Source organism: Mandrillus leucophaeus, unplaced genomic scaffold (assembly GCF_000951045.1).
Source record: "Mandrillus leucophaeus isolate KB7577 unplaced genomic scaffold, Mleu.le_1.0 Scaffold9, whole genome shotgun sequence".
NCBI classification, from domain to species: Eukaryota; Metazoa; Chordata; class Mammalia; order Primates; family Cercopithecidae; genus Mandrillus; species Mandrillus leucophaeus.
In genome coordinates, this window is record NW_012109807.1 from 9,724,001 (window position 1) to 9,741,376 (window position 17,376).

At 58.7% G+C, this 17,376-nt stretch overlaps 1 protein-coding gene across 1 annotated transcript; it reads left to right on the forward strand.

Annotated features, from left to right (window-relative positions):
- The first annotated feature begins 14 nt into the window (after nt 1-14).
- ADRA2B (adrenoceptor alpha 2B) lies at nt 15-3,360 on the forward strand. The gene has a single exon (XM_011969655.1). The coding sequence runs from the start codon at nt 106-108 to the stop codon at nt 1,447-1,449; it is 1,344 nt and encodes a 447-aa protein (XP_011825045.1). The 5' UTR covers nt 15-105; the 3' UTR covers nt 1,450-3,360.
- The last annotated feature ends 14,016 nt before the right edge of the window (nt 3,361-17,376 follow it).

Here is a 17,376-nt window from a genome sequence, read left to right on the forward strand (position 1 = left end):
CGCCTCTGGAGGGGCGCCGCTCTCGTCTAGCCAAACCGGGCAGCGCTGTCGTCCACGGGGTGCACCGGGCGGGCAGCGCTCCCTCTGCCCACGTCCCACCCAGCCATGGACCACCAGGACCCCTACTCCGTGCAGGCCACGGCGGCCATCGCGGCGGTCATCACCTTCCTCATCCTCTTCACCATCTTCGGCAACGCGCTGGTCATCCTGGCTGTGTTGACCAGCCGCTCGCTGCGCGCCCCTCAGAACCTGTTCCTGGTGTCGCTGGCCGCCGCCGACATCCTGGTGGCCACGCTCATCATCCCTTTCTCGCTGGCTAACGAGCTCCTCGGCTACTGGTACTTCTGGCGCACGTGGTGCGAGGTGTACCTGGCGCTGGACGTGCTCTTCTGCACCTCGTCCATCGTGCACCTGTGCGCCATCAGCCTGGACCGCTACTGGGCCGTGAGCCGCGCGCTCGAGTACAACTCCAAGCGCACCCCGCGCCGCATCAAGTGCATCATCCTCACCGTGTGGCTCATCGCCGCCGTCATCTCGCTGCCGCCCCTCATCTACAAGGGCGACCAGGGCCCCCAGCCGCGCGGGCGCCCCCAGTGCAAGCTCAACCAGGAGGCCTGGTACATCCTGGCCTCCAGCATCGGATCGTTCTTTGCTCCTTGCCTCATCATGATCCTTGTCTACCTGCGCATCTACCTGATCGCCAAACGCAGCAACCGCAGAGGTCCCAGGGCCAAGGGGGGGCCTGGGCAGGGTGAGTCCAAGCAGCCCCGACCCAACCGTGGTGGGGCTTTGGCCTCAGCCAAGCTGCCAGCCCTGGCTTCTCTGGCTTCTGCCAGAGAGGTCAATGGACACTCGAAGTCCACTGGGGAGAAGGAGGAGGGGGAGACCTCTGAAGATACTGTGACCCGGGCCTTGCCACCCAGTTGGGCTGCCCTTCCCGACTCAGGCCAGGGCCAGAAGGAAGGTGTTTGTGGGGCATCTCCAGAGGATGAAGCTGAAGAGGAGGAGGAGGAGGAGGAAGAGTGTGAACCCCAGGCAGGGCCAGTGTCTGCGGCCTCAGCTTGCAGCCCCCCGCTGCAGCAGCCACAGGGCTCCAGGGTGCTGGCCACCCTACGTGGCCAGGTGCTCCTGGGCAGGGGCGTGGGTGCTATAGGTGGGCAGTGGTGGCGTCGACGGGCGCAGCTGACCCGGGAGAAGCGCTTCACCTTCGTGCTGGCCGTGGTCATTGGCGTTTTTGTGCTCTGCTGGTTCCCCTTCTTCTTCAGCTACAGCCTGGGCGCCATCTGCCCGAAGCACTGCAAGGTGCCCCATGGCCTCTTCCAGTTCTTCTTCTGGATCGGCTACTGCAACAGTTCGCTGAACCCTGTCATTTACACCATCTTCAACCAGGACTTCCGCCGTGCCTTCCGGAGGATCCTGTGCCGCCCATGGACCCAGACGGCCTGGTGAGCCCGCCTGCGCTGCCCCTGTGGGGTTGGTGCGGTGGTGCCGGGGCCACCCTGCTTCTTGCCCTGCTGTGTGTGGCTGCCTCCCCTGGGCTTTCTGCTCCCTGCCCAGATCCTGCAGGCCTTGTCTTAGGAACCCCTTGGGAGGGGTGGGCGGGGGCGCTGTTGGCAAGGGCCCCAGTGAAGCTTCCCCTTGCCATCTTAGCTGTGGGGGACCCCTTCTCCACCCTCTCCCTGAGCACAGGCTGATGGAGGTGGTTCAAATTCTCCAGAACATAGCCAGACAGGAGAAGAGAGAGCACTTCCTTCCCAGAGCTCCGAGCTCTCCAGGCCACTGTCTGGGCTTCCCTTTCTTGAGGACCCTGTGTTCCTGGCAGGTCACTTGCTTGTGGTGTTTTTGTTTCTTTTTCATCTCCCCCCACCCACAAAGAGCACGCAGCCAGCCTTCCACTTTCCCAGGGGGGCTTGCTACTGAGGAGGAGGAAGAAACGAAGACTGATCGCCCACGCTAGGCACTCGCGGTCCCTGGCAGGCGCTGGGATGGGGGCTTATGGGGTGGCACCGTCTCCGGGCCCTCCTTTCCCCCTTCACCTGTTTTTGGATCTGTGGTTCCTTTAAAGGCCAGAACCATGGATCGGCTTCCTTACCCAGCACCCCTCTGGCAGGTGGGTGGCCACGTGGATGCCTCGCTGGGGCGGTCTTGGAGGCCTGGTCTTTGCCTCGACGGGAGATCCCCGATCACTGGCATTCACCCCCTGCAAAAATCGGGGCGACAATAGCTCGCCGCCTACTTGCTGCAGGGAGATGAAAGGCTTTGCAGAAAGCTTTGAGCTCCGTGGGGGAGCGCACTAGAGAACCAAAAATGTGATTATCCGGTGATATAAAAATCCCTTTCCTCTGTGTTTACCGCCACCTGTCTTCCTGTAGACTTTTGTTCTGTCCCTGGGGTGTGTGAGTTCCTACCCCAAACTGGAAGCAGGGAGTGGTAGACAGAATCACTATTTCAAGTTAAAGATCTCTTTGAGAATGTGTTCTTGGGGCTGCAAAGGTCTGAGTTATTATGCTACATGACAGCGTTTCGACATTTCACCTGCAGCACCAAGAGGGTTTTTAGCGGCTTGGGCCTCCCCAGTGGGAATAAGTCCTTTGTCAGCAAGGAGGCAATTTCCTCAGGACAGCCCACAATATCCATGCCTTGGAACAGTCTAAGATGAGAGCCTGTGACAGGTGGCAGAGCCCCCAGGTGGGGTGCTGGCATGGCAGCCTGGTGGGCCCCTAGGGGAGTCTCCCACTGGAGTGACCAGCCAGGTCTCCAAGCCCCAAATGAGTCCTTGTGAACCACAACTGATTCCGCCAGGGGGGTGTTTGTGGACGGCCTCAGACACAGCCACGCTGCTCCCCCTACTCTGATGGGGCTGTGCACTGAGGACCCCCGCTTCCTGGTTCTCAGTCCCACCCCAAACCCGGCACCCAGGACACTTGGAAGTGTGGAAAGGAGGTTTCCCAGCCTTCCCTTGGGGAGGGCCTGGCTTCAACGCTGGGCCAGCAGGCATCTTAGCTTGGCAGATGTGGGGGCAACGGGCCAGATGGACCTGCCAGATTTGGAAGGGCACCGAGGGAGTTTTCTGAGTGTAGAGAGAATGGAGGGGACCAAAAAGAGTCCTTCCTGGGGTGCGGGAGGCCGCCCAGCTCGGTCCTCGGTGGGTTGTTATGAGGCCAGAGCATCGCCCCGGGATGTGGTGGGGAGCTGGGCCAGGGGAGGGACGGACTGTGACCCTCTGCTGGCCAGACTTGTGTGCGCCCCCACGGGACCCCCGTGACCTCTTATTGCGACATGCAGGTGTTTTTTTGTTTTGCTTTTTTTTTTTTTTTAAACTCTGAGCTATTTTATCAATAAAGGATATTTTGTAGTAAGTAAGTGGTGTCCTTATTGCCCAAGGGCTGCCTGGAGCAGTTATTCCTCAGCGGCTGGCACAGCAGACTCTGGGTGTTGGCCCAATGAGCTGGGGCTCCCTCCCAGGGCCAGTAGTCCTCTCCTCCCTGAGATGTGGCTGGGTGGTCCCCCCAAGCCCCTGCCCTTCCTACCCGCCTTTGTCCACGAAGCATCCTTACTCATCATCACAAGCCAATGGGTGAGGGTGGCTGGAGGAGCCTGAGACTGACTCCCGGGAGGGAGGAGAAGGGAGGGCTTCCTGGAGGAGGTGGCCTTTGGGTTGGGTCTTGGAGGAAGAGCAGGAGTACACCAAGAGGCGAGACGGGAGGGTGTTTTGGTGGGGGAAGGGCATGTGTAAAGGATGTGACTGGTGGAATTGTGACTGAGTTTGAAAACGGTCCCAAGCTAGCCCCAGGTGGTCTGGTGTCACCGCCTTCCTGCCCTACTTCGTCGCCATAGAGTGGGCAGTCCCGGGGCTGAACCAGCTGGGCCTGGTCCCACGGGCAGGGGGGCAGAGGGCAGGCTGGCAGCAGGAGGCCGTGGGCAGGGCCAGCACCAGTGGTCAGCCCAGGGAGGGGAGGGAGGAAGGAGGAGACGTGAAGCCCCAGGGTCCTCCGTGTGAGGCTATCCCTTTACTTCCACATTGGCCCAGAATCTTCACTCTCACCACCTCCGTACTGGCATGGGCCATGCTTCCGCTAGGGACAACCAGCGAGACCTCCAGTGTACCCACCATCACTGACGGACATGGGGACATGGGCTTCACTGAGGACTTAACGAGAAAGACATGCCCTGCCCTGCTCTCAGCTCCCCACACCTGCCGAAGTACCCACTGCTGATGCCCGGAGGCCTGATATGCGTAGATAAGGATGGTTCGTTGACTCCCTTTTACTGATCCGGGCTCTTCTTTGTCTGATGACCTCATTTAATCCTTATGCCTGACTGTAAGGTAAGTATCAGCGCATTTTATACTAGCAAAATACAGGCCGAGAAAGCTGTAGTGACCTGCTTGAGGTCGTCCAGGCCCAGCCTCTTTCTGTTGGACCACATCGTCCCCCAGTGCTTAAGCATCTGCAAGGGGCAGGTCCTTGAGCCTGGGAGTAGAGAACCCCACCCAGACTTTGGAATTGGTGGTAGAAAGAGATACCGTCCTGGAACAGGACTGTTTGCAAGCCCATTTTGAATACATTATCTTGTTAATCCTCACAACCCTGCTGAGAGTGATCATTTTACAAAAAATGAAATTGAGACTTAAAGAGACCTCTCTAGGTCTTGAAATCACAAAACTGTGAAATTCAGGTGATGAAGAATCGTGATTCCATCTCTTCGGCCGGCTGTCATTCGGTGGCACTGGGTATCTGAAGATCCTGAAACTGCACGTGGTGGATTCAGCAGGTGACTATGCTGTGATTGATTGTTCATGTCTGCCACTGCCACAGACTATGTAATTGATGGCAGGTGTGTCCTAGATTTTCCATTCCTGACAGCTCAGTCCAACCCCTGAACTGTATGAAGGAAGAGACTGGCGCCCAGAGAGAGGAGATGACTTACCTCAGGGGGCATCACACAGTCACAGCTGGCTGAGCTGGATCTAGATCTAGACCCAGGTTGCCCATCATGCCACACTTTCACACTGAAGGGATTGCATCCGAACTCAAGGAATAACAGGCCCACATTCAGGAAACGTCTGCTGACAGTCAGCTGTGTGGCAGGACCTGTGCTTGGCTCGTCCCCATTTTGCTATCTCTTTCAGTTCTCAGATGAGGAACTGGGGGGCGGAGTCTCAGGCACCTGCCCAGGCCCCTCAGCTAATGGGGTGCAGCTGGAGCTGGGCCCAGGACCTGGCTTCCTATCAGGCCTTCTCTCTCACGCTCCATTCCTGCAGCTCTCTGTGAGTAGGACCTGCTTTTGATTTCGCCCTGAGTCCATCTGAGGGCTACAGGTTGATGAGACTGGCTGAGAGCAGCAGAGGTGAGAGTGGGGTAGGTGCAGCCCTCTGCCTCCAGGAATAATCCTGGCAAGTCACCTGACGGTGAGGGTGGCAGGCATGGGGGACGGGTGCGAGGCCCGCAGGGGTGCTTTGCCTGGCAGTTCACCAGGTGGATGGGAGCTGTCTCAGCCGGTCACATCATCCTTCCAGACACCCCTTTCTTAAGACGTTGCTGCTGCAGAACACAGTGTAAGAGGAGCTGGGCAGAGCAGGATGAGGAATATTCCACAGCTGCACCTCCTCTCTGAGAACCTGGGTCCTTACATGGCAAGGATACCCTTGAGAGGGCCTTAAGAGGCAGCTCTACCTTGGGATGGCTGCTGAGAACTTTGGGGCTGCTGAGAGCTCCTCTTTGGAGCACTGTGGCTGAAGGGACTCCTGACCCTTGTTAAAGAAGGGACCTGTGGCAGGAGAGCCCGGTTGATCTGCCCCCAGTACTCAAGGTGGAGGAGGCTTGTGGGTTCATCAGGCCCTGGACCCTCTCCCCATCCTCCGCATGGTCACCCTGTGTGTGTGGGGCCACTGGCAAGGGGTGTGAGACCTTGCCCAGCTCCCACCTGCAAATGGGTTTGCCGCTGGCTGGGGAGGAGGCATCGGCCTGTCTGCAGTTGGACCTGGGCAGCATTTGGCTTCCCTGGCACTGGCAGGGCTTTCTGCTCCCAGATCCTGGTTGCTGTGGGTGGCAGGGCAGGGGGAGGTGGGGAACGCAGGAGTCATGTCCTGTCCCTGCCACCACCTGTTGGGCTGTCCTTAGGCAGGACTCGGTCCCCCTCTGGGCCTTAGTGTCCTTGTCTGTCCACAGGCAGGATTGCCCCTGCAGTCCCCCGGGTTCCCCAGCTTAGGGCTCCATCTCTGCCTTCCCCCCACTGCCACTCCCTGCCCAGCTCCCTGGGAGGTCCAGACATGAAGGGTCGGGGAGTTAATCAGTTGTTCTTAGTGTCAGGCTCGTGGGCAGGATGGCGGTGGTGTTTTCCTCACCTTTGTACCTCAGCACAAAGTTAAACGGTTCTGGAGTAACGGATCGGTTTGGGGTCCTCTGAGGTGTGCCGTGGTGAAAGGAATCATGACAGTCCTGAGATATTAGGGTCCAGGGCCGGACACCCATCATTGGAAATTGATGTGATTACTATGCCTGTTTCACAGGCAAGGAAATTGAGGCAGAGGCAATCAGCTGAGGTCATCCAGAACCAGGACATAAACGTACCCAATCTCATTTCAGTGGTGTCACCCACTGGCCTCACTCTGCCTCGTCAACAGCCCTGCCTCTAGCACCAACCTCTGCCTCTTCCCAGCCCTGCCTCCTGCACCAGAGCTCAAGCTCTGGGTCCTTCCCAGTCCAGTAGAGCCCCTGCCCTGTGTGAGCTTGGAAGCCTCTCCTGCTGACCCCAGCCACTCTCGGCAGCTCTCCCTGTTGGCTGGCCCTTCCACGAGAGCAGGAGCCCTGGCAGGGGGTACAAGACTACCACCCTCCCAGGCTCTGCTCACTGTCAGCAGGGGAGGCGGGGAGCTCTGGGCTAATTTTAGATTCTGGGATTCTTCGTGCTCCTGCATCCGTCCGCTTTTCCATCTGGGCTTGGGGAAGGCTGTTGTCAGAAGGCCAGTGCTGGAAGGGCCTGGATGTCAGCTCGCACCCTCCCCCGGGCTTGTCTGCTCTGATCTTCTCACACCCTGGACTGACCCTGGCCAAAGGCTCCTGCCCTTGGCGTGGCCTTGAGGCCAACGATTGATCCGCAGTGGTTTCAGAGACGAGGTGCCCCTTTACCGCCCACCCGCTACCCCCTGGGATTCTGCGTTCCCACCTTCCTCCACTCTCCCTTCTCCTCCCTTCTTCCCTTACTCTATCCTGGCCCTTCCCACTTCCGGGTCCTCAGCACCTCCCCCTCCTCCGAACCTCCTGTTGCCTCCTGCTAATCCCCTGACCCCTGCCTTGCCCAGGGGGTTGGTCCTGGCTCTTCCTGAGCTTACGGGCTCCATGGAGCACTGGTGCCTGTGAGGGGACCGGAACAGACTGCAGACCAGAAAAGAGGCTCCCTCCCTGGAAAGTCAGGGCTATTTCTGTCCTTGCGGCAGCCCATGGGGCCCCCGCTCTCCGGCAGGGCAGGCGGGGGAGTTGCCGAGGATCTTGACCTTTGATTTCCCCGGGGAGAGGGCAGGCCCCTTCTGGAGCTGCGGGGTGGACCCCACCAATCTCAGAGCAGCTGGGACTCAGATGGAATTTGCTCCCCACCCGTGGGGACTGGAGCTGCTTCAAGAGGGAAGAGGGCTGGGCTGTGGTGTGGGGGACCCAGGTGTCTTGGTGTCGCAGCTCAGCCCAGCCCAGTCACAGCCACAAAGGGAGGGTGAGAGGCTACCTGGGCCCGCCACTTGGATTCCCCAGTCGGGGAGCCAAGGGTTAAACGCAGCCTTCCTCCTCCCGGTGCGGGAAGGACCGGTGGAGCAGCCACAGCAGCAGGCTCCACTGGTCCCTGTTCGTCAGGTTCAGCTTTGATGCAGCTGTTCCAGCTGCAAATCCCCTCAGCGTGCGGCCCCTCTGCCCCCGCCAGCCTGGCAGCTGGATTTGGGTGGGCACCTGGCTGGCAGCTCTTTGAGGGATTCCTCAGCTGTTTCAGGGTCCAGAGGCTCAGGGCGTGATCCTAGGAGGACCACCAAATTCCTGGGTGGCCCCGGGCAAGTCTGCTCACCTCTCTGGGTTTCAGATGCCTCCTTGTCAAGTGAAGGGGTCAGAGAGGAGCATGGTTCTAATGATGTCCTGGGCGCTTCCCCTGGAGAGATGAGGGGAAACCGAGGCCTCCTGCCCCCTGCCCCCCCCCGCCAACCTTTCTACTTGTTGATTGTTCAGGAAGTGGCTCCCCTCACTGCTCACCAGGTTTCCTCCTCTGCCCTCCGGCCTGCACCCATGGAGCCTCCATCCCCCAACCCCATCCGGGCTCAAGTCACACCCCTCACCTGTGTCCCAGGGAAATCTAGGTGGCTGAGGCCCAGAAGGGTCATCTTGAAAGACATTCCCCAGGGCAGGTGGAAGCGGGTGGGAGAGGGGAGTGGCCATCTGCCTGGGCTGGACATGGTGTCTACAGTAAGGCTGGGAGGGGTGCTGGAGTTGGGGGGCAACAAAGGAGGAAGTGGGTGAGGTCCTCTGGGAGGGGCAAGTGGGGAGGTGGGCTCTGGGAAATCAGGCTTCCACGGGGCCACGATTCAGGATGGTGCACGAGAAGATGCGGCTCCTAACCAGAGACCTGCTTTCACCCCAGCAGGGCTGGGTCTGTGCCCAGGGGCTTCCTCTGAGAGGACAGCCCGAGAGGGCAGGGACTTGGCTTCCTCGTCTGTACCTGTGCTCCTCACCTTCCGGCAGAACCTGGCCTGTGGCAGGTGCCCAGGAAATATTTGCTGGGGAAGTGAGTTTTCCCAGCAAACTGGGGCAGCCTTGGTTATCTAAGGCTGGGGACCCTGGGCTCTGGGAGTGTCTCTGATTTGGGGTTTTCGTTTTCCGTTTTGTTGTTTTGTTTTCTCCATAGTTTCCGAGAGAAATTCTGTCAGAAAACTCCATCCTGGTCTTGGCTGAGCTAGAGGCAGAAGAACTGTCCCCACAGCACCCGGGACGCACCAGGGCATCTGGAGAAGTGGTGGCAGGGGCCAGACCCAGAGAACAGAGGCTCAGACAGGGCCCGACAGAGAGGGGATAGGCAGAGAGAGGGCATGGGTGGGGCCATTCCTGGAGCAGCATGGAAAGAGCACTGGCTTTGGAGTCACAGCTGACTCTACTCCTTACCAGATATATGGTCTCAGACAGACCGCGAAACCTCTCTGAGCCTTGACTTGCTCACATTTAAAATGGGCCAGGTATGGTGGCTCATGCCTGAAACCTCAGCACTTTGGGAGGCCGAGGCAGGAGGATCCCTTGAACCCAGGAGTTGGAAACCAGCCTGGGCAACATAGTGAAATCCCATCTCTACAAATTTTTTTAAAAATTAGCCAGGTGTGGTGCCGTGCACCTGGGGTCCCAGCCATTGGGAGGCTGAGGTGGGAGGATCACTTGAGCCCAGGTGTTTGAGGCCATAATGAGCGGTGCTTGCACCACTGCACTCCAGCCTGGCAATGGAGCAAGACCCTGTATCAAAAAGAAAAAAAAAGGGGGAGAAAATAATTAAAATAAATAAATAAAATGGGATAAATCAACTATTTTAAGATTGGGGAGCGTGTTGAGAGGTAGAGATGACATGTAAGGTGTTCCTATAGAGTGCGAGGGTACAGACAGGCACCTGCAAATGGCAGACCCAATACATTTAATCCTCTGGACCCTCAGGTTCTCTTCAAAGTGCACGGGCAGAGCTCCCTGCCCCAGTTGTCCTCTGACGCCTGCTGAGAGGCCCGATGGAAGGAGGGTGGTGTCTGCCCCGTGTCCTTCCTGCTCTCACCCCATGTGTCTGTGGGCTCCAGGACTCTCCCATGGAGAGCTTCGGCAGGCCCTTTCCAGTGTGTAGCTAGTAGGGGAAGGTTCTCAGGCAGCTGTGTCAAATGTGCCACATGTGAGCGTTTATGCCCTTCTTGCTGTGCCCATTCCAGACACCAGTAATGGGCCCCAGAGCTCTCTCCATGACTAAGACAAAGTTGCGGGGAGTCTCAGGCAGCAAACAATCACTGGTGTGAAAGATGAAACCGTTTGTCCCTGGGATCTGTGGAGAACCCCAGCCTTGTCCTTGGTGGGTGTAGGGGAAAGGGCTGCCCACCCCGGTGTGAGGGGTATCATCCAGGGCAATAAAGAGGGCCATCCCCAGAGACCTCTAGGATTCCCGTGCTGCTGCTGCAGTAGGGGCATCCAGGGGTCAAATGTTAGCACCCAGGAGGACCCCAGTATTCGGAGAAAGCCTGCATCAGAAACACAGCCAGTGAGCAGAGAGAAGGGTAGGTGTTGGCGAGGATGGGAGCTTCTTGAGCCAGCACACCTTGACTTAGGCTGGAGATGGGCGGGAAGGGCGATGAAGGGATGCAGGGGCACTTGGAGGTCCTATTCTCTCAGGAGTGTGGAAAGCAAGGCAAGGATGGTTCAAGTACCACCTGAGCCCACGCAGTTGAATTCCCTCTACCAGCACGGTGCTCCACAGCAAAGGGGCCAACCCTGCAGTTTCCATCCTGACAACACAGGGAGCCCCCATCCATGTGTGTCAAGATATTTGTGTCTCATTCCCTGCGTATCCCAGAACCATGTGTGACAATGCCCAGCAAACAGTGAAAACGGAAGGGCTGGCCTGGCTTGTCAGCGGCCCTGGACACCAGTCTCTCAGGGGTGCTAAAATATCCCTGGAAAAGGGGTGAGATGGAGAAAACTATATTTATGAGATCTCCTCCCAGAGAGGGAGGAATAGTTGAAGCCTCTAGAGACAGGCTTGAACAACAACAGATGCTGGTTGTTTGTTAAGTGGCCCTTGCGGAGGGTGGCCGGGCTGAGTGCCCTTACAGCACAGGGTTGGTGTTGCTGAGTGGGGTGGGCAAGTTTGGGGCTGGAAGGGAATTGCTGGAGACCTTGGAGGTGGGCACGTGCCCTTTGCCACTGCACCCACCTCAGCTGCAGTCACAGGATGGACCGCTGGTCCAGGATACACAATTTACAGCGCCCTGTGTCAAATCTACCTTGACACTAGTCTCCAGTGTGCTAAGCTCTGTGCCAGGCTCAAAGGCCACAGAGAGCCAACACCACCTTGCACCCTAGCTGTGAGATGGGGTCAAGCCACCAGTGCCAAGGGCACAGAGCACTGAGGGATGGCGTGAGTGACCCTTGGGGAAGGCAAGGATCAGCGGGCACCCGAGTGGGTGGGCCTTGGTGGAGAGTAGGGAGGAGGGTCTGTGGGAGGGTGGCACCCTGCAGAGGGCTAGAGGGCTGGAGGCCAGCGTCACAGGCAGGAGAAGGGGAGTGGGGGGCATGCCATCCAGATTGTGCCTTGGGTGTGGGCTCACGCATGTTCTGAGGTGACTTCTGGCCCCAGGCTGCCCCCTCAGGGGCAAGGGACAGGGCAGTGAGGCCCCAGGCCAGCAGCCAGGCTCCAGGAGGCAGCTGACTAAAATAAGCTGGGATGTCAGAGGCTCCTGTCTCCAGGAAGTGGAGAAGAGTGATGAGTGTCAGGAGCTGGCCTCGAGTGCAGAGGAGCCGGGGAAGTTGGGGAGAGGAGGGGGAGGAAGGAGGAGGAGGGGGAAGAGGGAGGGGAGGAGGGGTAAGGAGGAGGGGAGGAGGGGGAAAGAGGGGGAGAGGAGAAGGGGGGAGGAGGGGGAGAGGAGGAAGGGAATGAAAAGGAGGAGGAGGAGGAGGAAGGGGGAGAGGAGGAAGAAGGGGAGCCAGAGATGGAGGGGGAAGAGGAGGAGGGGGACAAGACAGGGAGGAGGAAAAGGGGAGGAGAAAGCAGTCACAGCTGAAGGTGTCCAACAAACTTGTTCTCTTCTCTCTGGCCTGAAGTCTCAGGCTGTTGCCCCCTGGGTCCGGGAAGGGCACTGGTCTTCCGGAGCCCTGCTGCATACCTGGCACCCCTGTGTCCTGAGGATGTCTTAGAATCCCAGGCAGTGGAGGGTGGGAGAGAGGACCCCGTGAGTGCAGGCAAAAGGAACCAGGTTTCCAGGAGCCTGTTTGGAGGAAGAGAACAACCTGGTGTTTTGAATTTGATTTTTAACCCTTCCATTCTGCAAACGAAGAAACCTGGCCCAGGCGGTTGAGGGATGTATCCCAGCTCCTGTGTCTGATAATGCGTGGAACCACTCTGGAGCCCAGCTCTCCACACACCCAGGGCACAGCCGTCTGCGTGGGGCCTCAGCCCACACTCCTGTGAGGAGCAGGGGCAGGAGGGAAGGGGCGGCCTGCGGTGGTGAGAACAGGCCTCGGGGTGTGGATGGAAGGGCCGGGGGCAGGTGGGCCCTAGCTGTCCCGCAGCCATCAGGTTCACATGACACCCATCTCGGCCCACCTGCCAGGCTTCCAGATACCACTGAAGGGTAAATGTGTGGGCGCCCCAAGTCCTCTGCCTTTCATGGCCAGTGGGGAGCCCCTTTCCCGTCCTGGCTGCAGACCTCATCGGGGTGGCTCGGACACAGCCCCTCGTGTCCACACTCTGGACTAGGTGGAGCTGCAGAAGATGCAGGCTGCTCTCACTCTGCCCAGGCCCCTCGCCTCCCCTGGGCACACCAGCTCCCCAGGCCTGGGCTGGGGCCACCTGTGGCCAGTGCACCCCCTTTCCCTGCCCCTCCCTCCATTGGGGTGAACCCTGACTGCCCGAGGTCGCGGTTCACCCGCTGCCCTGGAGCCTCAGTGCAGGGCCGAGAGGCCGCTCACTCCACTGAGTGCCTGTTGGGTTTACCTGTGCCCCTCTGATCACAGCTGACTGCGAGCTCTTTGGGGATGTTCAGCCTCTGTCAATCTAGGGCCATCCACAGCTGCAGGGACAGACCTGCATCCGGGGGCATGCAAGGGAGTCCAACACAGTGGGGCAGCTTGCACGAAGGGCTGTCCTGCAGGGCCTTGGCCCCCTGCACTCTCTGTTCTCAATTCCTCCCCTTGTCTTTGTTTAAATCAAATCTTCTGTCAAAGAATTCTCTAGAAGGGCTCCAAATCCTCAGCTTGGCTGGGTGTGATGGCTCACACCTGTAATCCCAGCACTTTGGGAGGCGGAGGCAGGGAGATCACCTGAGGTCAGGAGTTCAAGACCAGCCTGGCCAATACAGTGAGACCCCATCTCTACTAAAAATACAAAAAATTAGCTGGACATGGTGGCGGGCACCTATAATCCCAGCTACTAGGGAGGCTGAGGCAGGAGAATTGCTTGAACCCAGGAGGCGGAGGTTGCAGTGAGCCGAGATCACGCCATTGCACTCCAGCCTGGGCAACAAGAGTGAAACCCCATCTCAAAAAACAAAAAACCCCACAAAAATTAGCTGGGTGTGGTGGCATGAGCCTGTAGTCCCAGGTACTCAGGAGGCTGAGCCAGGAGAATTGCTTGAACCTGGGAGGCAGAGGTTGCAGTGAGCCAAGATCACGCCAGTGCACTCCAGCCTGGGGGACAGAGCAAGACTCAGTCTCAAAAAAAAAAAAAATGGCCTCACCGACTGCAGTTCCATCACATTAGTTCTCTCTCTCTCTCTCTCTCTCTCTCTCTCTCACACACACACACAGACACACACATCCCTTCCCACTCAACAGCCTCACTCCTCAGGGGCAGTGAGCTTGGAGCCCCTGGAAGCCCCAGCCTCTGGGCTCTCTTCTCTCCCAGCTGGGTCACCCCTCGCCCCTGGCCTGCCTTTCCAGGTCCAGGGTGCTATTTCAGGGAGGTGCTGGGGTCTGGGTCCCGTCCTTGAGGAAGTTCCCTCGCGATGACCCTGGAGGCTGTGAAGACAGCCCTCTCTCATCCCAGTGATGCCAGCCAGGCGGAGACCTGGGCTTGGGGCAGGACCCGAGGCATGTGAAAGGCCAGGGCTTCATCCTCCCAGAGCCTGGGATCCGGACAAGCAGGCCCCCTGCAGAGGCTGCGTCTGAGCTCTTGGCTGCCCAGGCCAGGCCACTGTCTCTCCCTGCCCTCCGAGCTCCCCAGGGCTGGGATGTGCCCCTGTCCCGTGGACCTGGCAGTCCTGGGGTGGATGTCCAGGAGGTTCTGTGGGTGTGAGGCCTGTGGCCCAGAGGACAGAGGAGAAAGGGCAGCTGTGGATGCCGCAGGCTTCGTGGCTGGAGCTCCCCTAGGCTGGAGGGGCTGGGTGCGAGCCTTGGCCTTCAGGGTCCCCCAGACTTGAGAGATTCCACCAAATAGAGCCCAGGTCCCACAGTAACTCTGCAGTGTTTCCCAAATACTGGAGTGTCCAGTGGGTTGCAATAGAAATAATCATGTCAAGGGCCACAGTAGTGTAGTGTCTGTAGAGAGCCAGGTGCAGAGAACACTTTCTGTCTCCTTTTCTTCTCATCCACAAATGCTGTCTCCAGCGTTTCCCAGGAGGTGTCAGGGGATGAGGTTTGTAAGAACAGCCTGTCTCTAGATCTGCCCAGGAGCAGTTCTTGGCCCTGGAAATCATCTGGGGTGGGACCGTGTAGAGCAGTTTAGTTGCTGTGTGACCTCAGAGAAGTTACTCAGCTTCTCTGAGTCTTATATTATCATCTGTAAAATGAGGTTCCTGCTGCACCTCACTCTCAGAGCCCTGAGGAGAGTTAGGTTGAGATGCTTGTCACAGAGCCGTGTCCGTGCACACGGCCTGGGTTTGCTGTCAGCCCTGGGCAGGATGGGTGGGGAGGCGGGACCTGGGCCCTTGGCTATGGCTCAGAAGGTCTGCCCTGGGGTGGCCTGGCCTCAGGGATTAGGAAGGTCCTGGCTAGGCTCAGGTGGAGGGAAGGGTCTGGGATGAAGCAGGGGTGAATGGGGGCTCAGGCTGCCTCTGAGACCCCGTTTTTGGGCTGCAGCACCCACCAGAGCTGTCACCTCTTCTCTCGCTTATTCACCAGTAATTACCCTAAATGCTACATCTGTTGTCATAACAACATCTTACCCATCCTTAGATAAAAGCCCTGTTTGCAGGGGAGTCAGGCTGTCTCCAGCTCCCCAAGCTCCATCACTGTCCCTCACAGCCCTCCTTGGGGTTCCCCAGCGGGTCCTCCTCCCTCCCTTTTGAGTCTTCTAGAGAGGTCACTCCAGCGTTTCCAAATGGTCTCCTCTGTCTCCCTTTGTCTTCCTGGGTCTCTCTCCGCTCCCTTTCCCGCACTCTCTCCTCTCTCCTTCCTTCTTCCTGGACCCTGAGCCTCCTCTGGGTTTCCCTCGGTCCCTTCTCGCTCTCCCCCGCTCCTTCTGCCCGCACCCCTGCGTGCAGTGGGGTTGCGGGAAGGTGGCTGGTGGGGACAGGCGGGGCCTGCTGCCTTGGGTGGGTCTGCTCCGCAGGAGCCTCAGGGAGCCCCTCGAGCTCCCCAGCCTGGGGAGAGGTGAGCCCACGCCCAAGAGCTTCCAGCCTCTGTGGTGTGTGTGGCCAGGAAGGCCTAACTGCTTCTGCAGAAGCACGGCCGAGGGAGCTGCCCTCACCCCCACCCCGCCCGGCCTTCAGCTCAACAGTCTCTGGGGCTCCAGCTCTCCTGCTGTCCTGACTGGGGCCTCACACACTTGTCCAGAGCCGACTTCTGCTTAGCCCCAACCTAAGGGCACCCACACAGCGGCCGTGCAATGGCTCCAGGAGGAGTCATCATTCCATTTTAGAGCCCAGGAAATTAGAGACCAGAAGGGTCAAGGAACTGGCTCAAGGCCACACAGCTGGTCAGTAGAGGAAGTGGGATGTGAAATTCCACTCCATAGTCAATGCTCTTAACCAGAATGCTGGATGGACGACTTCTTCCTCCCCCTCCCCTTCCCCTTTCTCCTTCACCCTCTCCCCCTCCCCTTCCCCTTTCTCTTCCTCCCCCCTCCCCCTCATCCTCCCTCTCCTCTTGCCCTTCCTCCTACTCCTCCGCCCTCCTCCCATTTCTCCTCCTCCCCCTCCTCTTCCCCGTTCTCTTCCTTCTGCCTCTCCCCCTCCCCATTTTCCTTCCCTCCCCCTTCACTCCACCTCCCCCCTCCCCGTCCCCCTCTCCTTCGTCCTCCTGCTTCTCCTCCTCCTCCTCAATCTTTCTTACTGTGTGTCAGGCACTGCATTTAGGAACACTGGAAACTCATCTAGCTTCACAGCAACCCTACAAGGTTAGAGCCACAGTTATCTGTTTTATCAGTGAGGGACTCGGCACAGAGAGGTTAAGTAACTTTCTCAAGTCTCGCTATAGTGAGGACTGTGTCAGGATTTGAACCTCCAGAGCCTGGGCCCTCAGCCCTGAGTGCTACGTAGAGAGGATGGCAGCAGAGAGGGGACTGCATCTGCAGGACAAGGACATGGGTTTCACACACACCCGAGTCCCTCCGTCTCCTTGATTCCTGTCAAGCCCCCTGTGGTCCCAGCCAGAGGCATTTTTGAGAATCAGAGGAGGAAGCCACGTGGCAGTGTCCTCTTTGACGAATTCTGTGTAAGGGGGAAGCGAGTTCCAGGTCACCGGGAGAGGCCCACAGATCCTACAGCAACATGAGCCTCTGGGGTCACTGCAGCACCCCTGGAACCCAGAGTCCCTTGTCACTGGACCTGACCCCAGGGTCTTGGGAGGCAGGTGGACTCACATGTGACTGGGATGCCTGGACTGAGATGCGGGGCTGTGGGCCTCTCTCCCAGCCTGGGCTGGCCTGGAGAATCCACAGCCCTTCCTGCCCCACAGCTCCTGTCCCTGGAGAGCAGCCTGGCCTTGGAACACACTGTCCCGGAGCGCGGCTGTCGGGATGATGGAGAGGTGGGTTATTTTTAACAGCCAGGATTCATCGACAGAGCCTCTTCCAGACCAGGGTAAAGGATATCAGGGAGCTGGGGACCACAAACTCCAGGTCCTCTCACCCTCTCCCCACCCTCCCTTCTCCATCCCCCTTGCTCCGGAGAGCCCTGGAGGCATGGTGGCAGTCCCTGAGGCTGATGGGATCTTCAGGCAGAGGGTGGCTGCCACCTCGCTCTCATCCCAGAGGGAGGGCCTGGCAATGGCGGGGGCCTCAGAAGTGAGCCCCGTTCCTCATCTAGAAGCTGCAGGTCTTGAGGCTAATCGGGCTCACTGCCACACTGGGATTACAGGGAGCCCAGGTCCAGGCCTGGCCTGCTCTGCCCAGCATCCGCCAGTTCTGGACCCCCCTCCTGCAGGCCTTTCAGCTTTCTCTGAGGGAAGTAGCTTATTCTCCAAGTTCCCCAGACTCGTCTCAATTTGAGCCAGAACCCATTGGATCCTGGGTGGAGGGTGGCCCCATCAGGGCCCTAATTTCTCTGGACACCTCAGAGCTTGCTACTGCTGGTCTTACCACCCTGTTCCTTCCTCGCTCTGCCAAGGAGGGGTGGAAATGCCTTGTCCACCCCATCTGGTCTCAGAGTGACCCTCTCCTGCCCTCCTCTGCCCTACCGGGAAAGAAGCTTTTAGGACTTTCAAAAGATAGACTGTCACCTTCGTCAGAGCA

What these genes read in the sequence shown, in the direction of transcription:
- ADRA2B (XM_011969655.1), top strand. Translation starts at nt 106, where the DNA reads ATGGACCACCAGGACCCCTACTCCGTGCAGGCCACGGCGGCCATCGCG.